The following is a 27,156-nucleotide window of genomic DNA, read 5'->3' as shown; positions in this document are numbered from 1 at the left end:
ATCATTTTTCACACAACCACCAAAACTTTTAGGCATTTATCAGGACGCAGGACCAACGTCCCTGCCCATTGAGCCAGTTCTCAGTGGCTCTTTTCCCACCAATATCTGAAAAAAACATCATTTCAGATAAATGTTCAATGAATTTCGGAAAAAGAAAATAGTCTCTGGATGCTAAACCTGGGCTACTCGTATATGGGAGAAGATCCCTGACTTATTACTTAAACCTTTGTGATAATTCCTGAGTTCGGCGAGTAGTATGGGGCTTGATATTGCAATGCAGAAAGATGACACCATCACTCAGCATGCCAGGGCACTTGTGTCGGGTGGTTTCACCTAAAATTGTCTAAGTGGGACAACAATGATCGGCAGTAACGATATGGCCACGTTCCAGATACTCCATCAGGACAGCGAATCACGGCTCGCACCTCAAGCAAGACAATGTTTCTAAACGTCTGGCTATTTCAATCGCTCTGACGCGTTTGCGAACTTACTTACTACACAACCGCTGCTAGACAACTAGTGCCATCTGCCTACATTCTGGGGATAATGTATTTATCTTGTCAAATACTGATGCTTGTAACCTTTGTACTTATGCCGGTATTAAAACCGGGGTAGGTATATACCGGAGTAAATATTTTTAACCTTGGAACCTACGCCAGTTTGAATTTTCTATATTTGGAAGTATTTAGTGTTTTTAATCTTATTTGTGTTCAAATAATCTATATTTTAGTGACTGTGAATGGATTAAGTATTAGAATACACACAAGGCACTTTCAAAATACGTATTTATTGATAGCTTTCTTGGAGTCACATTTAAGAAAACGAACTTTAAATTATAGATTAAACAAGGAAATATCCATCACCTTCTTCTTTTTTGAAGACTGTAGACAACATGTAGGAGAATAGTGTTTTGCCAAGGAAGAGTGGAAGTAAGGGCGACTGAAATGTAAAATTGTGTAAAATGAAGATATGCGACAAAATTCCGTTAAAGCATTTTTTCCTTATAAATGAGATTAGAGAAATATTTTAAAAATATTTATATGCATATATAAATATATAAGATAAAAGGGGAGAACAGTTATTCACATTGTTTTCTGAATAATTATTAAAAAGCTTCTAGTCAGAGGGATTTACATTTCTCTGTTAACGAGGCAACTAGAATAAAAAGAGTGTTTATGAATTTTTAGAATGATTTCGATAAAGAATTTTTTAAATGCAAATGTTTCCGAATAAAAATTTCTGGCAACACCGTATTATTTGAAATGAGAAACAATCTGCATGTGACACAAGCTGTGGATAGATATTTTGTGTGTGGAAAGATATGTATTTGCGCATTCCGAAGACCCAAAAACTTATACATTAACGCTACATGAATTCCAAAAACTTATACATTAATTGACGCCACCATAAAAATTAAAAATCTCTAATTTAGAAAGACGAACATGATGATTTTCACTCTTATATTTAGTTGACCTAATATCTGAGTTTGGTTTGTGTCGTTCCAGACTAGATTTTAATCATCTATTTATTCTAGATTTACATAAAATTATTTTATTCTTATAATTCTTATAACTTTCAATTTCTGTTTCAAATTTCTTTTCATCATCTATCAAAGATACAATTTATTCATCTGAATTATACAATTCCTTTTCTTTTCAATTAATAATGCTAAAAAATCATCTAGTAAATTTTCAGTTTCACTATTATTTTTTATATCGTCATCTACTTTGTTTACAATTATAATTATTGATTATCTGCAAGCTCCGCTCTTTTTAATAAGCATTTTCATTTTATCTATTTTAACATAAACAGTTAAAATTCTTACCTTTAGAAGTCTTCAAATATACGCTTTATAATCTGGTTCGAAGGTAAGGATAATCCAACTTTATGACGCTATTATTCTAATATTTCGCTCTTCTGAACCAATTTATCGTGACCGATGATTGTGAGTTGTTTTATTATTGGGCGTCAGATATCAAATAAACTATTGATTTTTAAAACGTTTTTATTCAAAGTAATCCAGAACAACTATATTGTTCATGTAACTTACAAAACTGCTCTAATGAGTTTTGTTTTATTTTAAACCGTTCCGCGCGTGATCCATTTTGAAGTACAATAATCGTAATCGTTTTGCATGGTCCAAGTTACTGTTTTTATTTCCTTGTACAACGTAAAGGAAGTATTTAAATCACAAAATTTTTGCATACGATATTTCAAGGAAAATATACACTTTGACCGATAACGAATGCAATTTAACGATGTTTTTGTTTGACATCTGTACATAAGGACAGAATAAAGGACTGTTTTTCTCCAAAGGAAACATAAAACTGATTTACAATAGAATCAGAAGAGTTTTTTTGTTTCGCGTCCGTACGTACGCACGTATGTATCTCGCATAACTCAAAAGTGAGTAGCCTAAGAACATTGAAATTTTGTATGTGCGACTGCTATAATATGCAGTTGTACCTCCCTTTTTGGTTGCAATCGGCCGCACCAAAAGTATATAAAGATCTCTCTCTCTCTATATATATATATACACTGGTGTGCAAAAATTAAGGACGAGACGGATTTTTTTCAATATAACTTTGTACAAAAGCTTTCCAAATGAACACATTTAATACCGTAAGATCCCCAGTAAGTAAGGACATGAGTAATGTAAGCAACACTTACTAAAAGAGAAATCAGAGGGATAAAAAGAAGCTCTATTGAAAAAGTAGCATGGAGCGCAATGCGACTGAAGGCCGAAACATCCCTGTGATGGGTGTCCAGCAAGAAACATCCGGTCTTTAATAGGGGATATGATCTCCCCTGACTGCTAGGCAGGTTTCACAGCGTCTGCCCATGCTGAGAATGAGGGTGTCAATGAGTTGTTGAGCCATTGCTGCCCATTCGTCTTGCAGCGCCAATCGAAGCTCCAGAATCGTTACTGGTGGTAAAGTACGAGCTGCCAAGCTCTTCCTATAAAATACCATACATGCTCGATGGAATTGAGATCCGGAGATCGTGCCGGCCAATCCATACGTTCAATATCCTCACTCTCTAAGAGCTGTTCGGCAGCTACTGTGCGATGACATGGTGCATTGTCGTCCATGAAAAGGAACTGCGGACCCATAGCGCCTCTAAAAAGACGCACATATGGAAGAAGAATCTCGTTACAATAACGGGTCCCGTTGACTAAACCTGCGTTGAAGATGTGAAGGTCTGTACGACTACCAAGCATGATGCCTCCCCAAACGAGAACACCGCCACCTCCATACCTGTCCCTTTCAATGATGTTCGAGGGATGATTGCGGCTTCCCCGCTCTCTCCAGATGAGTATGCGATGAGAATCGCTACTTAGACTGAATCTGCTCTCATTTGTAAAGAGTACTCGTCCCCATTCATTGTCTCTCCAATTCCGGTGTTCCCGGCACCACAGAGAACGCCTTCTCCGATGGGCAGGCGTTAGAGGTACACATCGTACAGGGCGTCGTGCAAACAGACCACAACCGTGCAGTCTTCTGGCCACGGTAAAACGCGATATCGGTCGTCCAGTCGCCTGTGTCGTGTGTCTAGCGATTTCTCCCGCTGTCTGTAGCCTGTTTCTTCTGGCCTGTAAGGCAATATACCGGTCATCTGCGGGTGTGGTTCCTCGTGGACGACCACTATTAAACTCCCGGATAGCTGTTCCTGTAGTGTGAATTTGTCTCCAAAGTCGTGAAACGATGCTGTGAGCAATTCCGAACTCTGCAGCCCCACTTGTCACACTGCGGCGTTCCTCCAACTTCCCAATGATTCGACCTCGGATGAAAGCATCCAGATGTCGTCTAACAGATTGATTATTCGCCATTTCTCGCTGAGGCAGCAACTCGGTGTGATTTTAACTGCTATACGGCGTGCAATCTCTTTGCCAGAAATACTGATCTTACACCGACAACATGCTTTATACTACTCAGACACTCCCCCATTACGTCTACCTGCATATCTGCGCTTGTGCTGCCGTACATTACCTTACTTAATCTCCTGATTGGTCTTTCTGTCCGCTCTGCCTCTTTGTTCAGCTGATATGCTAATTTTTCGACCTCGTCCTTAATTTTTGCACACCAGTGTATGTTGGTATTTTTATTTAAAAATGATTGAATTATGATGTTCGTACTTCCGGTTAAAGTCTTTATCCCTTTAGTTAACAGCATGAAATAATTGAAGAATTATCAGCAAGTTAAAAGTTGTTTAAGTGCGGCTAAGCCTAATTTTTGTTTACTATAGCAGCCATATTTTTTTACATTTCAAACTTATCAGAACAGTGGATTTGTTGCCGAATTAGAAAATTAAGCTCCGCAACAACAAAGGTAACATTTTCTTTCATTATTGCGATTTAAATCATGCTTAACCCATTCCGGAATTAACATTTAAATTATAAAAATATCCCATATATTGAATCAGCATAGCCTCCAAAATAAATTAAGTCAGTTTCTAGGCCTTCAGTGTCTTTTTCCGAGTGAGACCAAAAGTAAACTTTCAGTTTTGTGCAGGGAAAAAAACCTGCCTTCTTACCCGCTGTCCGAATGGCTTGTTTTTGCATAGAAACTCGAATTTTAATTGTAAAATTGGTTCTTTAAATATTTTTAACTGTATTGTATATTTTTCTATATCTTTCAATTTTTAATCAAAATATTTTAGGGTTTTAAGTATTTTTGCCTTGTAGCGAAGTGAGACGTGAATCAATTGAATGAGAAACACATCTCTAATGAAACTAGAGGAAACAAGTTTAAATGAAACGCAGGAAAAAGGCGTATAATTTAATATTACGTACAAAAGTCATGTGGTGTACACAACAGATTTTTTTCTTGCATTTCCCTGGCGTTGGCGTCCTCGTTCTTTATAGAGTAAGCCAGTGCCTCACGGGTGGCATTCCAGATGTTAGACCATCAGTGATTCTGAGTAGTGTCAGTTTAAAAAAAAAATCCCGTTTTCTAAATGAAAAGACATTAGGAAGTTGGTGTTCATAGTAACACTATATTTAATATTGAGCTACATAGCTTAGAGTTTGAAGTAGGGTAACTAAGGCATAGTATATATGGCGAACTAACCATGTTAGAGTCGAGATAGGAGATAAAAGTTGTTTGTATTCAAGATAAAGACAAGAATAGTGAATTGGAGTAAGTCTGCTCTTTCCTTTATTACGGAGTTGGAGAGCAAAAAGCTGTAAGGTGTATTGAAGAAAGTTGTTAACGTACAGGACTGAAGTAAATTCTGATGTCAAGTTTATATGCATTATGTATGTGATCAAACGTGTTATTGGTCATGCTAAACTATTTTCCTTTCAGTAGTCTGGAAAGACAGAGAGTAACAGTTTACACACATACAGCCCATATCTTTTAATTGTTGCATCCAATTATTGTCAAGTACACGATTACTGTTAATATGTCGTAAAAGGTTTGGCTCATGTCAGTTTTACAACTATAAAATTCGCTATTGAGATCATTACGACCATTGTTTTCGAATTATTTAAATTATGGTCACGGGAATTGTAAGGTTTTAAGTTAAATAACACATTATCTTATTATTATTATCTTTAATGTCATTCCTGTTTCTATCAGAATGCAAGTTAGTTAACGTAGCAAAAAAGAGAGTCATTTTGAAGGTAAGAAACCGAGGTTTTGATAGACACTGCTAACCTTTGTACTATTTTCAGCCAACCTAAAGCGATTGCAGCCTTTATATAGCGGTGTTTTCTCGCGCGTTTAGAGGGTCTGAGTTAAAACTTGCAGAGGGATTTTGCCGTGTGAATTGAATATGTTAAATAAAGTTTACTAGGACGTTTATGAGTTGTAGGATCCCGAATACAACTCTGAATGTTTTCGTAACACACGAACTGTGAAATCGTAATTAAAAATGATTTGTTTTCTTCTGAGTTTACAGTTATCTGTCTGGAGTTTAAGATAGGACCATAAGTCGCCTGTCTGTCTACACGGAGCCAGAGGTTAGTTTTAAAATACTCTGGTTCTATATAAATTTTCAGTGTAGTTCATCGTTTGTTTTCCAAAAAATGTCTTCTAACACAGATTCCAACAGTACGAAAAGAATAACTGAACAGTTCTGTTGTAAAGGGAAGAAAACAAAAATGTTTCAAACAATTTGCGACAGGAGATGACGTTTCGTGCTTTGTTTATAATCCTGAGATGAAATGGCAATCGTTTGCTAGTATTGGAGAAGATTCACGCGGCAACATGTAAGCGTTAGTTTCAGATTTCTCGACTATGGACTCTGATGGTGAATTTTTTTATCGAAAAGGGGTAACTTACAAAGAATTTGTTTTTCAGGGATAAAAGATGAGCGCCATGTTTTGCAAAGACATAAGAGGCAGACATCTGAAGAAGGCCTGAAAAAGTGCAATCGAACAACTGGTTGGTCCTGTATGATTATGGACAGTTACTCGATTTCATGTTCATTAAGTATTTCCTTGCAAAGCAAAATGGCACAATTCCAGACACTGCTTTATTCCCCTATTACAGTGACTACCAATAAGTATTTCGACACCTATGCAAATGATGATATCTGCGGTCCTAAGGTACGTCACGGGCTCCGCCGGTATATATCGTGTAGGAAACAGCATTGGCTTTAGTCGCATGCAAGATGCCTCGCAGTTCAGAGCTCTCTGATTTCGAGAAAGGTATAATTATCGGGTATCACAAATGTGGCCGATCCTTAAGGGACATATCTAGCGATCTGAAGTACCCAAAATCCACAGTGGCCTATGTGATTAAGAAGTGGAAGGTGAGCGGTGATTGTCGGAATGTGCCCCGAATCGGCAGACCATTCCATTCCATTGACGGAAGACGCGAGCACTGTACCTTTACCATAGGGTGAATCAGTTCAGCACCGCGCCCCCCAAGATCTAGAGCAGCCAAAGATGCCACACGACAGCCGTGCACAGAGAGACCAAGCCCAACGCCGGATCCACCCAGGGCAGTTCAACGAACCAAAGGCCCATAGGGGATCCACACCCCGTCGCCCAGGCGTCAGATTTATTAAAGAAATATTTACATGGCCAAACAAGGACATAGAGAGATACAATTGAGTAAAGTACATTAATAATATATCAAGGATTGTACAAATTTAACAATAAGAGGTAAAGATTACAAGATTACAAGATAAAGAAAGTTACAGGAAAATAAGTACAGAACACAGAAGGCGTATTATAAGTTAAGGGCATCACGATAAGACAGAATAGGCCTATTACTAGTTAATGACATCACAATAATACTAAATCTGAATCAAAATTAAATATATTAAATAGTCCAGAGTACATTAGGGAGGATAAAGTAATGGCATGGGTACATAATAAACACAAATTAAAGATATGAGTAATAGTAATATGAGTAAGTAAAAGGGCAGTACACTATAAATGCGTTACCAATTCAGTATAGAACAATTCAGTATATGACAATGCAATTAATATTAATCAGCACATAACCGATACAATACAAAAATAAATAAATAAATAATAATATAAAATGTCAGTATAAATCAGATAATACAAAGTCAATGCGTAATAAATAGAATCAGAATGGATCAGCACTTAACCAATACGAATAATATAAAGAGTACACTACAAATGACAATATTCAATAGATAACAGGTAAATCAAATTCAATGCTGTAGAAATGCAATCAAGATAAAACAGCACAGAACAAATACGAATAAAATAAATACAAATGCATTATAAATTCAGTATAGAACAAGTAATACAAATATAATAAGTGATACAAATTCAGTGCATAATTAATCTAATCATGATGAACTCATATAAATGCAATATATAACAGGTAATGTAAATTCAGCGCAGATGCGATACAAATTTAGTATATGAGAGGTAATACAATTCAGTATGTAATAAATGCAACCAAGATGAATCAGCACATATCTAGTATGAATAATATAAATAGAAAGATAAGGGTAGTACACTACAAATGCAGTACCAATACAGTATATATATAACAATGTGATCAATAGAATTCAGCACATAACAAATACTGTGAATAGAAATATATACAGATTCAGTATATAATAGACAATACAAAGTCAGTGCATAATATATGCAATTAGGATGAATCAGCACATTATAAAAGTGAAGAATATAATATGAGGATAAATGCAGGACACGACAAATGCATTAATTCAGTATGTAACAATGCAATCTATATAAATCAGCACATAAGAAATACAAATACTATTAAATATGAATGCAACACAAATTCAGTACAGAACAGACGCATATATTATGAACCATTACTTAACTAATACAGATGATATAAATATGAGTACAAATGCAATATTTGAATATGAATGCAATATAATTCTATATGCTATTAAATATGAATGCTATTAAATATGCTATTAAATATAAATGCAACACAAATTATTGAAGATAAATGCAACACAAATATGAATGCAACACAAAAATTATAATATGCTGTTAAATATGAATGCAACACAAATTCAGTACAGAACAGATGCATTTATGATGAACCAGTACTTAACTAATACAAATGATATAAATATGAGTACAAATGCAATACAGAAGAAACTGCAAATTCAGTATGCAATAAATAATATGTGCAAGTAATAGAAATCACAGATAAATTGTGTTACATAGTGCAGCATACCCGCCTGGCCACAAACACATTGATCAGTTGAACACAAACATATTGATCAGTTGAACACAAACACATTGATCAGTTCGGAAGAACCGCACCCCAGGCAGCATGCATTCGTAAATTGCACGAGAAAAATACGTCCAATTTACGAATGGTCTTTCGTATAAAAAACGTTCACGTTGAACGTAAAAATATCATAAAAAGTGTCCAGTGGCAATTACTAAATATTTACGTATATTTTTACGTTATACTATACGTAACTTTTACGTAAAATTTAGGTATATTTACGCCAGAGACTGCTGTTTATTCGCAACTTTTACGTATAATATACGTAAATTTCAGTAAAAATTTACGTATATTTATCGCATATACGTAAATCTCAATTTTTTGCTTCACGTATGCGTATATATTTAGTAAAAATTTACGTAAATTTCCCCAATTTTTTACTGTATATAAACGTATATATTAGGTAAAAATTAAGGTAGATATTCCTCGTATTTTACGGTACAAAAACGTATATATTTGATAGCAATTGACCTAAATCTTCCCTATGTTTTCTTTGCATATGCAAATGACTGGTAAAAATTTAATCCGATGTCTTCTCTACTTTACTGTGTATAAATACACATTTTTTGGTAAAAATTTGCATAAATCCCCAATTACCTTTTCACTGCATTTTTCGTAAAATGTATTTATTTTAATCTCATATTTTTTATATAAATCTATGCAAAAACTTTCTGCATGCTATGATTAAAAGGTAAAATCATTTTTATATCAAATTCTTACATATCTGCCTTTTAGTTACGTACAGCAATATGGAATATATATAATTGGAAAATTTAAATGCACTAGTTAATGAAAAAAAAAAAAAAAAAAAATTCTATTCAAAAATTTACATAACACTTAAAGGCTGAAAATCACTTTTAATATTTCATTTCAAAGTGACTACAAAATATGCAATAAATTTCGTAAACATCAATTCTATGTTTTAAATTAATTAATGCTATCGTTCATTTGCATTTTTGTTTACTAAATTCATTTCATAAATTTAAATTTATAAACAACTGTAGCAAACAGTTGTTTACTAAATTCATTATTACTAAATAACATTTTAAATAAATTATTTACTTTTCCGAAGGACATTTTCTTATGCCATGTAAATGAACGATAGCATTAATTGATTTAAAACATAGAACTCAGGTTTACAAAATTTATTGCATATTTTGTAGTCACTTTGAAATGATATATTAAAAGTGATTTTCAGCCCTTAAGTGTTACGTAATTTTTGAATAGAAATTAATTTTTTTGCATTTAAATTTTTCAGTTATATATATTCCATATTGCTGTACATACCTAAAAGGTGGATATGTAAAAATTTGATATCAAATTAACATTTTATCTTTTAATCATAATATGCAGAACATTTTTGCATAGATTTATATAAAAAATACGAGATTAAAATAAGCACATTTTACGAAAAATGCAGTAAACAGGTAATTGGAGATTTATGCAAATTTTTTACCAAAAATGTGCACTTATACACAGTAAAGAGGAGAAGACATCGGACTAAATTTTTACCAAAGTCATTCGTATATACAAAGAAAACATAGGGAAGATTTAGGTCAATTATTATCAAATATATAAGTTTTTGTACCATAAAATACGGGGAATATCTACGTTAATTTATATCTAAAGTACAATATAGTTAATTACCAAATTCAGTGAACGACTGTAGCACAAAAGAAAACATCATACGTTTAGATTATTTGAATGAGTGTGCTAAATTTTAAAATTGTTAAATATAGACCAGGAAATTGTAGAAAACTTACCTTTTCCAATAGTTACCAAGTTGACTTTGTTATTTTCCTTGAAGATGAATGTTTAATGTCACAAATATTGCATTCATATCTTCAGATAATACACAAATATATACATATTTATTTATTAAAATTTAGTTTATCCCAAACATGTTAAAGAAAATATTAATTTGCATGCAAGTTAATCGAGTAACTTCTGTTTTAACTACACACATAATTATGATATGTAAAAATTTTACATTCATCAATCTTGCAATGTATTGTAATCTATTATTGTTGTCTTTCTCAGTTTAAAATCTTATAAGTATATTAGATCAGTACTAAAAGTTCACCTCTACAAAAGAAATGCTTTATCGAGGCATTTTTAAAGTTCCCTTTTACAATGTAACTGTTAATTTCATAAATATGTTCATAAAATTATGCAAATTCAAAATTACCTAAATATGTTCTTTATTTTATCTTATATACCAGATAAAATTTTAAAAAGTTAATTTGTTTAGGAATATTGAAGTTTTTAAATATTTATCTCATGTGACTTTTTCTATAACATCATTATAAATGTACATGTTGATGTGGACATACCAATTATTTTTTTTTCATCAAATAGCTTTATGGTATTAAATGATTTAAAAGGAGGCAACTGGACAAAAGAAAGTAATTAGAAGTTGGCTAATTTTTTATTAATTTGTTGTCAAATGCTGTGCATTTTAGATTATGCTCATATGATGACAATGAGTTATTTAAATTATAAAATGATTATGAACATATCCCACATAAATTAACAAGTATCAAATTTCAAGTTGTTTGAAGTATTATGAACTGTAATACTTGCAAAAGAAATACACATGAAATTAATTTAAGAATTAGGTTTATTTTACAGGTATTCGAAAACTGCAATTACTGTTAAACAATAAAAACTAACTTTAAATCTGAAGAGCATAATTTTTTTCAATAATAAAATTCAATATAGATTTCATTCAGCTTCACCATATTTGTTCTATAGTTGGCTGTCTTTAATATCCTGCTCGATTTTTGTAAAAATGAATTCTTTGTCACCCAATGTTTTGAGAACAGCTCCTAAACAAGAAAAAGAAAAATTTGCAATAATTTCCTATTTCAGATGTTTTCAGTTTTTAAATATAGTTGAAGTATTAAAAGATGCATATAAATGCACTGAGTATTTCATATTTAAAAATTTACATTTCAGTAATTAAAAATTTAAGTTCATACTATCACACAGTAAACTTCAATTATATACCTTACGCAATGCCTATAATTTCAAGTAAAAAATACCTAAAGATTTGTTTAGAACTGCAAGGTTAAGAAAGTCTTTAATGGCTATGTTTGTATTTAAGTACACGAGAAAAAACTTAATTTTGGATTAATTATATTGCATTAGCCTTTTTAATTTTACTCCTACATATAGTAAAGAATATTCGCTTTCTTACAGATAACTTTTTCTTAAATAAAGAGTAAGCAGAAAACTAATCGCAACACTATATACATATAACAGAATACTTCATAAACATATACATGTCATTAACATACGTATATGCATTAACAGGCTATTTTACACATTTCAATAAACCAGAAACCAATACACAATCAAAAGTATTATCAGTAAATTCCTCCAAAATCAGAACACAAATCTTTAATTATGATAACAATGGCATCTCAGTTTGCAATATAAAATATTTCAAGTCTACATTCATGTGCATTCTAAGCAAACAGAAAGCTGAATAACAATAAAATTATAAATACCATAAAAAAGTTAAAAGCCATGTAGAATGGTAGCAAGACTAAATGAAGTCTTCTTTCAAAAATCAATTTAAATTCAAAAATGTGCCTTTCTGTTTAACATCTCAAAATAGGGTTACTGCTTTCACTAACTAAATTTCCTGTCTTGGCGAAATAAAAATTGTCCCTTCTGTTGCAGGAAATATTTGCTGCAAACTTTGTATGCAAATAATCCAGTGAAAAAAATTTAATTGTGGCTTGAATATTTTCTATATTAAATAAATGAAAAATTCCCACATAATATTAATTTATGATCCACATGAAGCTTTTTACCTCTACCATATCATGTAGCTATTTTAAAATATATACTCTCATATAAAAGCCACAGAATTTTTTTACCAATATTAATATAGTATAAATCATTAATAAATCTTATAAAAACAGCCCCAAAATTTCTGACTTTGATAGTAAAAACATAATTCTACATAACTTAATGTATGCATTTGCTTGCACATACTTAAAATGAATTATACACACAAAAACTTAACATATTAACTTTAATAAATTCTTAATTAGCAGGATGACTCAATTAAGGTAAAATATGAAAGAAATCTACCTGATGGAATAGTTGTAAAAGATATATTTAAAAAAAGCTAATACTGTTTACCTTACACATGGCAGAAATTGAGTAAACTGTATGCAGTTGGATTATTTATAAGAAATAGAAGTTAGATCAAAGTACCAGTTCTGGAGGGCTTAAACCATTTGGGTGCAAAGAAGCATCTCAATTTAAAAAAGAATAATTTAAAAAAGCTAATAGAATTTTATAACTTTTACAATCTAGTACAAATATTAGCCACATAAACAACACTAAATGCCATTATTTACTTGCATATTTTCCTTCTTTGTGTACTTTACTCCTTAATTTTTCAGGATATGATTTAGAAACAAAGTTATGGTAAAAATGTATACGGGTGAAAAAAATATTGCTGAAACTGATAAGTCCTTTGAATTATATACTATAGTGCAAAGAGGGATGGAATATGTGACTAAATATGATAAATCAGATTACAATAACATTAAAACATAACATGAAAAACTGAAAAAAGAAATTTTATTTGAATCTATTTTTTAACTCATGGAAAGACAGACAGTATTTCCAACTTATTAAATTCAATTATATCTTACCTTTGTCAAACCAATATTGGTACTTTTCCATTTTGTCGTGCAAGCGATAAAGTCGCCCAAAATGGTACAACCGATGCCAAACATAATATCCTCGCTGGTAACCTTTTACGTTTCATTTTCAAAACACGTCGCAGCTATTTCTATCAGACTGAATGTTTCTTTCAATACTGGGATACAATTACATATAATTTTTACCAGATAGTCCAATTTTATGTCCTTTTATGTTCGCGGTAATTAAATCAATTAGGATGCAATCACATGCTCACCTGAAAATATAGAAAAGGCAAAATCAAGGGTTAAATTCATCAATTCTAATGAGAATGCAGTAGCGAAGTAAAGCACTGCGGTTTTACATAATTTCTGAGTAAGCTATTCATACGAAATGAAATAATTCTTGCATTTAAACTTGTATTCCAAATTAAGATTTAACTTGAAATTAATGTAGATAATTACTGAGAGAATTAGCGTAGTTTAACATGAGATGAGATCACTTGGGGTCACGTGATATGAAACGGCGACTCAGAATGTTGCACCATGAAAGCATAGTAAATTCTTAAATTAATTTCTTTTTACAAATACAAATTAATGTCTTTCTACAAATTTATTGTCTTTATTTATTATCATTTTACAAAATTTTCAATGATATTAAAATGTTTATGCCTTTAAAAATTTCTTGGAACTAACATTTGTTAACATTTTTTATGTGTATACTGTGTGTTGTCGTCAATAAAGTCTGCTTGGCAAGATTTGCGCCGGCGAAACGGAAAATTACTCTGATATTTAAAATTTTTTTTAATAATTTTCATAAATTTACTATTTTAGGGAGACTCGATAGCACAGTAGCTAGTGCATCACGCAGTAGCACCAGAGGTCCGGCGTTTGATTCCCAGGTCCATCCCTTGAGTGGGTTGATAAAATTAGTACCAAGTTCCATTGGGAACTTTATACCGGGTGCCTGCAACAAGCTGACCACTTATGCACAAACACCACAGAGCTCACCATCTAGAAAGTAGATATCAAGGCATTGCCAGCCATGGCTCTGTAAGGGCTGTTTGTGCCATCCAGTTTAGTTTTAAGTTTTACTATTTTAGTAACATAAAAATACATCTGTAACAGGTTTGGTTTAGGTTTATTTGATTACTGCAAAGCTGACTCGTATACATGCTACACATGGGGAAAACCACGGAAACGGCCGTGCAGCAAGACCGTTCGCGGCATTCGAACGTCGAACCGAACTATCAGTGTTCAGCGACTTTACTGCTGGACCGTTGGCAAGTCTTCTATTACATAGGACCTGTGTGTGCAGAATCACCTTTGAAATTAAGAGAGTTGTATTTAAAATCGGTGCTAAACTAAAGCTGCTTTCTTGCCTAATTTTATACTATGAAAAATACCGGTAATTGTCAAAATTATTCGTATTCAATATGTGTAAGATTATTAATGAGCTGCCAAACCGCAGTTAACCATCTAATATACTACATTCAACGTTATTATTTTTCTTTTTGAATGTCAGGTTTTCATTATTTCTGCCAATATATCTGTAACAGAACATAAAGATTGAGTTAATGTAGAATAGAAAATTGCCTTGCAACATATCCAATACGACTTAGTGGCAGTACTTCATTCTCTAGAAAAAACATTTTAAATTATTTTACTTAACCAAAAAATTCATATTTGTTACAGCAGAACATCATTAACATAATAAACCAGAGTTGAATACAAATCTAGTTTAACTTCATTCTTGAAAACTAGTTTATTACTTTCAATTTAATTAAAAAATAATAAAAAAATAAGGTACGTATTATGATGACTACCTAGATATCTCACCTAAACTGGCAATCCTTGTAGGTTATACAGGTTAACCCTAACATAGGTTATAGAGGGCACTAAGATAAAGAGTATTAATCCCACACTAGGGACTCTAACATTTGGTAGGAACGCTTTGAAAAGTGAAATAGATATTTATAGTGAACCAACGCAAAACAAAAACAATAGTGCTTTAGAGACAAAGCCCCTTTGAACAAATAAATAAATTAACAGCTTTTAGCTATTTTTTCTTCTTGTAAAAAATAGACATACAGAATATTTTTAGAAAATAACAGTACTTTAAGCATGCATTTTCCACATATTTAACACAATAATTCATTCTAGCTCTGTTGCAATACTGGCAAAGGTACTCCTCTGTTATTAGGATGGCATTCAGAAATGTACAATGAAACCTCGAGATATAAGGAAAGTATGAGCAAAATACGAGCATTGACTCGAGTAACGAGCAATGAGCCAGGCTGTTGGTATGGGTGGCGCCATTTCCCTATCCAGCTTAACTCAGGGAATCCCCTCGTCAGATCACTCAGTGTTCTTTTATATAAGTGTTTGTGCACTTGTAAGTTAATTGTTTTGACATTTAACGTGAAAATAATTATTTTAAGATGCCTCGCAAGAAGATTGTTGCCTCAGATAGTGCTGCAAAGAAAAATAAGGAGGCCATGGCCGTCGATATCAAGAAAGAAATCATAGATAAACATAAGCATGGTGACAGAATTGGCGAAGACTTGCGGCCTTTCAACATCGAAAATCTATACTATTCTGAAGAAGCAGGAAAAAATTAGGAAACCTGATGTAGCCAAAGGAATTATCGTTGCTTCCAAGCACCATAAAAGTACTCCTAGATGTTGAGAAGCTGTTGTTGGTGTGGATTAATGAGAAGGAGTTAAAATGTTGGTAACAAAGTTAAAGTATGGTTATGTTATTTACCAGTGTTATTTATTAGGAAAAATTGACTTAATATTAAAATGTTGATATTTTTTTGGGGTGTGGAACGGGTTAACTGAATTTCCATTATTTTCATTGGGGAAGCTTGTTTCTAGATACGAGAAATTCGCTATAGCACTTGAATGCTGGAATGAATTAAACTCGCATCTCGAGGTTCCACTGTAGATATGTAAGCATGTGTATATGCATGTATGCGCATATATGTGTATAAGTATACACATACATACATAAAGAATATACACATGCACACACGAGCACCTACATTTAAAAATGCATGCATATAAACACACATTTCTGAATCTGGTCCTGATAACAGAAGAATACCTACATGAATCATAGGATTTACATTAATCAGTTTTATTAGAATTCTTAAATGAAATCTTCACTATCCGAAAATTCAGTTTCATTTCCAGCTGAAACTACTATATTAGGACTATCTCATTTATATTATTTCCCTCTAACAACTGAACATTTTTAAAACCTTTTCTATTCCATTGAAAACTAATGCTACATTAAACATATATTTTCTAAATCTGAAAATTTTAAGTTAGCTTAGAAACTGTAATCACTCTTAAGTTTGATTTATGCAGATGTTAGATCAATAAAAATACTTTCCTGTGAAAAAGTAATATGGCATTGAACAACAGGATTTTACACATCAAGATATACCGACTGAAAATTCCTGAAATGTTTTATTTCTTGGTATCTCTGCAAGAATTGTATAAATAAGACTACCTCCCTTTAAAAAAAAAAAAAATTAGTAAATAATATGAAGAAAATTGGTTACATTATTTACAGTTCGTAATTAATAGAAAATAAATCATTTCTTAGCTTATCAGAATTTATTTTTATCACATTCATACACAGTAGTAATTTAAACAAACATACCATTATGATTTCAATAACTATGAAATAGAAAATCTAAATCTGCGTCTTTGATGGTCTAGTAGATTGGACGTCTCGTTTACTACAATTCAGCCGGGTGCTGACTCCCCAGACTGTAATATATATATATATATATATATATAATTTACAAGGGAAAAAGCAACAACAATATAAACAATTTCTTGGTTTTATATAAGCATTTCTGCACATTTACAATTTTCATTTTTTTAACTATCTAGTTATATCAAAATGCATGATTTAGAAAAATATAATTCAAATAATTTAAGGTATTTTAGATCAAATACTAACTTTTCAATAAATTTTTTCATGCAAGTCTAATAATCAACATAACTATCAAGTTTTGATTTCAAAAATTATGTTTAGAGAAACTTGAAGCTGTAAATAGTAATAAATTTATTCAAAACTGAAAGTAAGGCATTCTTACTTTATTTTCTTTCTTTAACTATGGCAGATCTTTTAAAACAACAAAATCAAACAAACAAAAAAGAAATGCATTCCTGAAAGGACTTACTTATTATTCATGAAAGATATATTTCAGTAATTACAAGTGCATGAAAATTCAGTATATATATATATATAAAATGAACACAGATTTGGAACAAAGTACCTGTGATAAAACTAAATTCAAAAATAAGAAATTAAATTATTTTTAGGGAAAACACTAAGCAAATAAAAAATTTTGAATTTCATAAATAAATGAAAGTTACATGCTTTATTTTTTGGCATAAGGTAGATAATATTTCCAAAACAGATTTCTGAACAATTAGTCATGTTAATATTGCCTTTCTTTTTCCATCAAACAATAAAAAGGTGAGACACAAACAGTAAGAAACAGACTAGTGCAAAATTTTTTCAATTTATTGATTTGGTATTCTATGTCATTAACAGTACCAAATCCTGAAAATAATCATTAGGCACGTACACAAAAGAACAACACATGGAAAACCTCATTTCCTACACAGACGCTATTTATAAAATTTTATATAGGTGAAGAAAGTACGAGTATTAAACACTGAAAATATAAAATATTCACTTACTTTCTTCAAATAATTAGTAACATCGATGGATTCAGTCACAAACACCAATCCACGAACAAACAGTATTCTTTGCGACTTTACCATTCTTTTCGACCGCCATTGCTGACTTCACAAATATCCCGCCACAACCGGAAGTAGAAAGTGTCTGCTTTGTCATTGGTCAGTGAACAAGAACCGCAACGCTTTTTTTTTTTTTTTTTTTTATAATTAAACATATTAAGAAAGCCTCTAAATTAGCATATGAAATAAACTTACTTTTGTACTATATAAATTTATATTCACAGCATCTCTGTATTAAGGTAATAATTCAATTTTTCTACGAAAAATAAAAATGTCTGTGTATGCGCATGCTCAGTGTATAATCGTAAATCTGGTTAATTTTTATAAGTTAGCCTAAAATTAACTATGGAAATTTTGAGTTCATTTAACTGGACCCTTGTACTTATTCTGTAGATCTCCATATTAAGAATGTCTAACTGCTTCAGGAAAAATATAATATAATTATTTATTTACATTATTTATTTATTTTTTCCTTGTATAAAAATTATTAAAATCGCTATATCATGTCCCCGTACATTAAATAAAATTAAAAAATGTTAGCCTCATGTGATTTTTATAACAAAGATGAAAGGAACTGAAATATATGCAAAATATCAGGATTCAGCTTGCAATTTCGTAGAGTTATTATTATTAAATAAAAATATTAGTATATCTTTGATTATAATTAATGATCCTTTGGTCTACATTAAACTATTGTTCAAGAAGTTAAACATTTTCGAGCATCTTCTGCTCTGTTTATTATTCTATTCCTCGACATGAAAGATTTGTTAGTCTTATTCCAATTTAAATGCCCACATTTGCTAAATAAAATAAGGCGAGTATTGTACCAAACTCAGTAAGTACACAAATTTAATATACAGCTTATTCCAGTTAAATGGGTAATAGGATTTTCATAAAAGAAATTAAATTGTGTAAATTAATGTAAGCGTTGATATGAATAAAAATAACAAATTTGATATAAGAAAATAAATAAGTTATTTTGAAGATCTTTAAATTAAGAAAATATAATTTTTTGCAAAAATGCACGTAAAGATTTAGCTCACATTTTAAAATTCATAGAAAAATTTTAGTCTCATATATGAATGCCCCTTTTTTCATGTTTGTGGAAAAGGAAAACAAAGTGAAATGCCAAAAATGCACTAAATATTTTGAATTAATAAACTTCATTTTCAATCTTTTTAGACTTCGTATAATATCCGTAAAAGTGACGCATGAAATATACCATAAAGGCAGTAGTTTCTTTCAGAACATTCGGATTCCTATAATTTTCGTAAAAATAACGTGTGGAAAATAACGATAAAGAGTCAACAGTAACTTCAGCCTCTTTCATTCGTATAAATTTCGTAAAAGTAACGTGCAAAAAATACCATACGCTTATTTCACCAAAATATTATACGTATATTTTTGGAGATGTGCTGCCTGGGACCCAACCGATGGCCAGCATCCGCGAGGAGTTTCAACAGGCATCCGAGAGTATTGTTTCAATGAATATCATGCGTAAGGGAGCACATCTGCTTGGTTTTCATGGTCGTGCTGCTGCCCATAAGCTTTTGATCACAAAGTCCAACCGCGCTACTCGGTTAATGTGGTGCAAAGCACATCGAAATTGGACCGTAGATCAGCGGAAACGGGTTCTTTGGAGTGACGAATCAAGATTCACCCTTTATCGTTCGGATGGCAGGGTCTGGGTCTGGCGTCTACCTGGAGAACGTCTCCTGCCAGAATGCATTGTGCCAACAGTCAAGTTCGGCGGAGGTGGAATTATGGTCTGGGGGTGTTTCTCCTGGTATGGGTTGGGACCCTTGGTCCCCATTCATGGTAAGCTCAACTCCGATGCCTACTACACTATTTTGGATGGCAATGTGCTTCCTACGTTGTGGCAGTTTTACGGGTTGGACCCCTGTTACTTTCAAGACGGCAATGCCAGTTGTCATGTTTCGACGTTAACCAAGGCTTGGTATGGTGCCAATGGAGCTCATCGAATGGACTGGCCTGCCCAGAGTCCAGACCTGAACCCTATCGAGAACCTCTGGGACGAGTTGCATCGCCGAATTCAGGGGTGCACTACCCGTGCAAAATCGGTGAAGGAACTTCTATGTCTTCTCCAAGCCGAGTGGAAGAAAATACCACTAGCTGTCATACAAAGACTTGTGGGAAGTATGCCTCGGAGGGTCCACGCTGTTATTACCTCTCGTGTAGGCTCTACAAACTATTGATTTTGAATAAAGTTAGTTTTTCTTTTCTATCACAGGTGTCCAAATACTTATTGGTAGTCAGTGTATGTAAAATGTTTTCTCTTTTCTAAAATTAAGTGTCAAATCATATAATACATCAAAATATGTGTCACATTACTTTGATAATCTGAAAGAGATTAAAAAAACCCTAATAGAGACTTCAACATTCTAAAAGACAAGTTCTGAAATGGAATCAGTTGTTAATGTGCGAATAGCTATATAGATTTATAATAATGGTTACTTGAACTTAATTCTGAAACTTAATTCTGCAAACTTAATTCTGCAAACTTAATTCTGAAACTCACAGCGTAGATAAATAATAAACACGGAATGGTTGATTGTCTAGAAGATTAAGAAATACCACAAGATGATATTGAAGTTTTCTGAGACTGGTCAAATGAATTCTTAAATCTTTTCGGATGAACAGCTAAGTATTTATGATGCTGCATTTTTATTTGTATTAAAGATATTTCACTCTAAGAGGCATATAAGAAGGTGAATTAAAATAAAATAATTTCTGATGGCGTTAAATTAAATAAGTAAGGAAGTAAGGTTAAGTTTTAAAATATCAGAGAAAAATAACTGAAAACATATGGTATTAATTCTCTTTTTGGTGGAGCTATACGATTAAGTATGCCAAATAAACAGATGCAGATGTAAACATACTTTACAAACAGTCATCTGGGTTGTCGACACACATCGACAGGTTAGGCAGACAGCAGTTCTGCAAAAAGATAAAGATATCAGTAAAGTCAAAAACATATGTAGAGGAAGTGTTGTATAATTTTACATAAAATATATTGTAAAGAATCATTTAGTTTTAAACTATCCAGTTTTGTTCAGTTACTAATCTTTTCTAACTTCCCTCATCTGCATTTCCTGCCAAAATGATATTTCAGTTTCCCATGATATGCAAAGTAGGGCAGAAAGATAATATTTAAGCTGGTGTCTGAGTTACTTCAGACAAAGCGTGTTCTGTGGTTCGCCACGTTGTTTCCTTGATTTAATCTTGCTATTTTGCGGCCGTGCATATGAAATTGCCGGTTTGTTTACGTCAGTGGTAGGGCTAAGAGCTAACTTACATTAATTATCTCTGTGCAGATTCGGCTGATTATTTCAATTAGTATTAATTTTATATTTCTGAGTTGCAGTCAGAAATATTGGCTAAGTTTATAAGCACCAGTATAGCCGTCTGTAAATTCCTTTTTGAATTGGATAAAAGGGAGTTTTCATCCTTCTTATGTCTTGTCATTGATACAGTTTGAACTTAGCGAATTGTCTCTTTTCAGAGAAACGTAGCTTCGCAACAACAAAGATAACGCCTTCATTTATTATTGCGAATTCAATCATGCTTAATCCTTTCTGGAATTTTTTCGAGGAAATAAGTGTTTAAATTTTACTTCGTAATTTTTGATACAGATATTTTGAGTTTTTATATATTTTTGCCTTGTCGCGAAGTGAGAACTTAATTAATTGAATGAGAAATACTAAATCGTCTCTGAAAAACTGTTTCCTTTTTGTTTTGTTTGCTTAATTTCTTTTATACATCGTTCTAGCTTTATTATAGTATTTGAATAGAACATGTGGCAACGATTATGTAATTCTTTAAATGATATAAATTTTGTGCAATCTTAGTTATAATATGAACGAAATATAATACTGTTAAGTGAACCTAGCGCCAAAGTGTCTCTATGGTAAACAAATAAAGTGAATTTTAAAGAATTCATTTATCCTATTGTAGTTTATGTACTGTCGGCGAAGTAGGTTTAATTCAATCCAATAAGTTTAAACGAAATGCAAGAAAAATGCGTATAATTTAATATTCCGCACAAGGAAGTCATGTGGTGTACACATCAGATTTTTTTTTAGATGTACGAACTTTACTTGTATTTGCCGGAATTTCTTCCGCAACTTTATGTACTCGATTTACCGCAGCGTCATCACATACTCTTGAGTTGTGAGGTTTACCTGGAAACGAACTACAGTTTTAATCTTTAGAATAGTGACTGTTTAACTCTAGAATAGCTCAAAAATCGAACTTTTCAGAAATTGTTACACATTTGTTCCCCAATTCTATGCAGGGTAAAAATACGATAAGGATAACTATTTGTCAAAATATCGTTTTAAAGTTAAATAAAAGTATCAAACATCCTATTCTCAATTTAACTTAAGTGCACAGTCATTTGGGTTTAGCAATTAGAAAATAAAACTAAAATCTGGAATATTTTATAATATGAAATAAAACATATTTATAGAAACGTATTATACATCCTAGAGGTCATAAGAGTCTATGAGTAGATTGATTGAACCAAGATAAATGTGGAAATTAAGACTGTTTATTTAAATATACTTACTCTACATGACTGAAGTCCAACGAATTCGTCGTGTTTCATTGGATTTTTGCTCGCCTCCTCCTGAAAAACAGAGGAAATATATTGTAGGGTTTATATTTATTTTAACTAACATTTATTTTAAGTTTAAACTATCTTTCCTGTCAAGCCTTACTTTCCCCTGGAACTGCCAATGCCAGAATATGTAAATTTTAGTAGAACGCGCAAGGATTCAAATTATCAGCGGAAGTATTCTGATTTAAATAGAAGGAAACAAGTTCGGTGAGAGTGAGATTCTTACTTAGCGAGCGCGGAGGTAGTTAGCGAGAATTGAAGAACCCCGCGTTGCGGCCTATGTGCTTGGCGGGAAGTAGTGGAAATTGTTCCAGTGAGCTTCAAGTCTGCTGAATTAGCAGCGGTATTGTAAAACGCGGTGAGTTAGTTATTTTAGAGAGCCTCGTAGTTAGAATCTTGTCTTTATTTTCTTTTCAGGTTATTATTTTTATTTTGACTGCCAAGTGGGCACAGTTTGTAAGCGTCAAGAGGACGCAATTGTAATTTATTACGTGGAATAAAAAGGGACTTAAACCCTTTACAAGACTCTGTGGTTTATACAAGCTTTCACAGTCACCCTTGGTTGCGTGCAAGTTGGAGGCGCGCAACGTTATAATATAAAGAAAATTCTGCTATATAAGCCTTAAAATTAATTTTCAGTTGCTGTATATTATTAACGGCATGAGAAATTTTGACAAAGGGGATTCTCTATCAAAGATGCATTTTTAGGAACGTCACTCTTACAGAAAATCTCGCCGTCAGCCGAAATGATGTCCTGCGGTTAACTATTTGCAAACGTTCCTACAATCTGAAATCGCAATTTCATCTTTTATAGTAATAGAGGGAAAATTTTATCAGGCTATCTAAATCCGATTGAAAGATCGATATTTTCTTGCCCTTCTGTTCAAACCTTTGAAGGGACGTTCAAAGGCTTCAAAAGTTGTTTCAAAGGTTTGTTGAGGCTCTAACTCAGATGGAAGTGATGCCGCAGAGCACGTGACATTTGGAAACATCTCCTAAAGTACTAATATACTAACTGATAAAGATTAAGCGTGTGTATATTTCTTGCAGTATTGTATATCCACTGGGACAATCATGATACTTAGATTCCGGCAATCATTAAACATGTGCTTTCAGAAGGACGACATCACCAATACCGCGTCATGCCTGGTGGCATTACTACTACCTTTTTATTACGGTATTTTGCTACTGACATTATAATGTATTTTGTGTCTTTTTGCATGCTTTCGCGCTTTGATTGGAAGCATACTTCCTGAGGATTCTAGAGGAGGGTTCGAGTCCCGGCGAAGGTATTGCACACTGTCTCCTGTTTTAAAAAAACGTAATGACTCTGCAAGAGGCCCCGTAACTAAGAGGTGGTAGGCAATAAGTCGTCACCACCAGGATTTGGCCACTGGGTGCCCTAATCCCCAGTCACCCTCTAAAAGAGGGAGTATATAAGTTATTTTCTCCCTTCTTTTCGCATGCCTTCGTGGTATATTTGGAAGCATACTCGAAGCGTGTATATGAGAGACCTAGAGGTCTAAAATTTGAGTTATAGCAAGAACATTGCACATTCTTCACGTCTACTCTCCAAAACCTTAATAATTCTACAATATGATAAAATAAAGTTTTATTAAAATTAAAGTTTAGAAAGGGACAATACTTACAACTCGAAGAGTATTCGAGAGGTTTAGATTTTGAGGCCCGGCGAGTAAATTGCACATTTTTCACGTGTCCTGTCTCAAGAAAACCTAATGATTTTACAATGTGGTAAAATTAATTTAAAGTAAATTTTAGGTAAGAAAGAATACTCGTAACTCGATATTTTGACATATCGAGTTGTAACGGATTGTTAAATATTTAAGAAATATTTAGTAGCACATCTAATAAAATATCGCGAAAGATATTTTCGTAAACTGTGAAATAAAATTGCAGAATGTTTCGATGTTTCTATAAACTGCAGATAACATTCCTTTAAGAAAAATTTTAACTTTCTCTCTGCAGGTTTTTAAATTGTTTGCAAAATAGTTCTTGTTAAATGTCTTATATGTAATTAATAATACTGTCTTATATGTAATTAATAATACTGTCTTATATGTAATTAATAATACTGTCTTATATGTAATTAATAATACTGTCTTATATGTAATTAATAATACTGTCTTATATGTAATTAATAAAACTGACTGGAGTTATAACTATTATTTTTAAATGAGTCATTTTCCACAGCGCAACCTATCTCGAAACCAAGAAAACGATACCTGTAGTACATGACTCCAGTCGCCTAATTTTACTTCTTCATTCCATTCCCGTTTAGCTCGTTTTGCTTCATGAAAAGTGTGCGAATCAAGATTGACTTAAACTACAATCCACAGTGAGGTGAAGAAAATTAAGTTCTGTACGGTGATGATGGCACGCATTGAACGGTGATGACTACATGCGTTTCGACCGCGACTGGGAGACCGTTAGCCTTGAATAAATGTAAAGATATAGAAATTTAGTATACAGTTTTAGTAATTTATTAGACCTAAGAGTTTTTACAACTTAAGAGGTACACACTGAGAATTATTAATTACTGTACTATGATCAAAGTATCTCGTACTCGGTGCAAATCATGCTACTTAACACTTTTATATTTACTTTATAACCCAAGATTATTATACTAACTGGCTACGAATATAAGTACATGAGTAACATAAAAAATTCAAATTATTCCCTACTATGCCGTTATAAGGAATATTTACTTTCCCCATTGCGAACTCTTGGGGTGTAAGCGGTAGCACATTTTGTTAACAACGGTAGACCAGTGGTTCGAAGATCCAGTTGATTTCTTATTTGCTTTGCTCCAAAATTTAGTGTAAAAGTCTCTACAATGGCATTTAACTAAAACGTAATGGACCACTACTTCCATTCACCACATACATAAACGGTAATTGTATCTGAGTCTATTCATCAGCACCAGTATTTTGGAATTGTATCTCCTCTTCTTCAGAGGCCCTTTGAGTAGGACAGATTACAAGGAGTATTCGCCTTCCCTACTACGTGGTCTCTCACAGAAAGTGGTAGCATATACGGCTAACAATCGAAAGATCTGTGATTCAAATTCCGGCGAGGATGTAGGGTTTATATTTATTTTAACTAACATTTATTTTAAGTTTAAACTATCTTTCCTGTCAAGCCTTACTTTCCCATGGAATCGCCAATGCCAGAGTATGTAAATTTTAGTAGAACGCGCAAAGTATTCAAAATAGTCAGCGGAAGTATTCTGAGTTAAATAGAAGGGAAATGAGTTCGAAAGTGTGCTTTCTTGCTTCACTAGCGTGGAGGTGGCTAGGTAGAAATTGAAGAACCGCGCGTTTCGGCCTGTGTGCTTGCCTCGGCAGATAGATAAATCTTTCAACGTAATATTCAGACGTTTGCTGAATTATCAGCGGTATCTTAGAACGCGGTTAGGTTAGTTAAGTTTAGAGAGCCTCGTAGGTAGTCACTTGTTATTATTCATTTTTAGTTTCTTATTTTTATTTTACCGCCGGGTCGGCGTAGTTTGTAAGCGTCAAGAGCACGCATCTGTAATTTCTAAAGTTGAATAAAAAGGGATTTAAACCCTTCTCAAGACTTTGTGTACTTTCCATTTCATAGCAGTCACCACTATTGTTGCTTGCAGGTTTTGGCCGCGCAACATTACATTGGCGCCCGAACACTTGTCGAACTGAAATGGCCGAAAACTGGATGGAAGCTGCTGGACAACAACAAGAAATGGCAAGCCAATTGGAAGGATTTGGATACCTGGTCCAGACGATGAGAGCGTCAATCAAGCCAAACGTCAATTTCGACGGAAAAGATTCGGTGGCGTTATTTCTAGAAGGCCTCGAAAATCACTTCCAGCTCTACCCTGTGCCTGAAAGACAAAAAGTTGCCATCGCCACATCTGCACTAAGAGAACAGGCCTCGCTATGGTGGAAGAATATAGGCAAATTTTTATTAGAGGAATTCGGAGGCCAGACATATACATTTGAAAATTTCAAAAAATCGTTATTAAAGGCCTTCCTCATAGTGAAAGACCGAGAAAGGCTAGAAGCCAAACTATATAGTTTTCATCAACGGAATATAGAAGAGTTGACGGACTTTATTCTGCGAAAAATTAAGCTGACGGATATGCTGTATGGGAAGAAACCCGATGCGGAGATTATTGAAATAATCTTACCAAGATTGCTACCTGCTGTTCAAGATTACTTCGAAATTAGAAACCCATTGCAGGAACTCTTCGAAACGGCGGTCAAGTTCCAAAATCGCAGAATAGCGGAAAAAGCTAGAGGGGCATCGTATTCTCAAAGTATCCGAAGGCAATCTTCAAATGAGCAAACCAGAAACGCAAATCG

The 27,156-nt window shown here is 33.0% G+C and overlaps 1 protein-coding gene across 1 annotated transcript in view; it reads right to left on the bottom strand.

The window, feature by feature from the left end:
* Positions 1 to 767: 767 nt before the first annotated feature.
* LOC118189925 (uncharacterized) overlaps positions 768 to 27,156 on the bottom strand; it is a 71,752-nt gene continuing 45,363 nt past the window's right edge. The window contains exons 5-7 of the mRNA XM_085811364.1: positions 22,745 to 22,804; positions 21,057 to 21,114; positions 768 to 939 (exon numbers count right to left, since the gene is read on the bottom strand). Of these exons, the coding sequence (XP_085667490.1) occupies positions 21,058 to 21,114; positions 22,745 to 22,804 (117 nt within the window). The 3' untranslated portion in view covers positions 768 to 939; position 21,057. The remainder of the gene's footprint in view (positions 940 to 21,056; positions 21,115 to 22,744; positions 22,805 to 27,156) is intronic.

Source organism: Stegodyphus dumicola, chromosome 2 (assembly GCF_044657685.1).
Source record: "Stegodyphus dumicola isolate Sdum_Otavi_A_Nest chromosome 2, ASM4465768v1".
Classification (NCBI taxonomy): domain Eukaryota; kingdom Metazoa; phylum Arthropoda; class Arachnida; order Araneae; family Eresidae; genus Stegodyphus; species Stegodyphus dumicola.
Note: the sequence above shows the minus strand (reverse complement) of the source record. Positions and strands in the feature narration are given on the sequence as shown.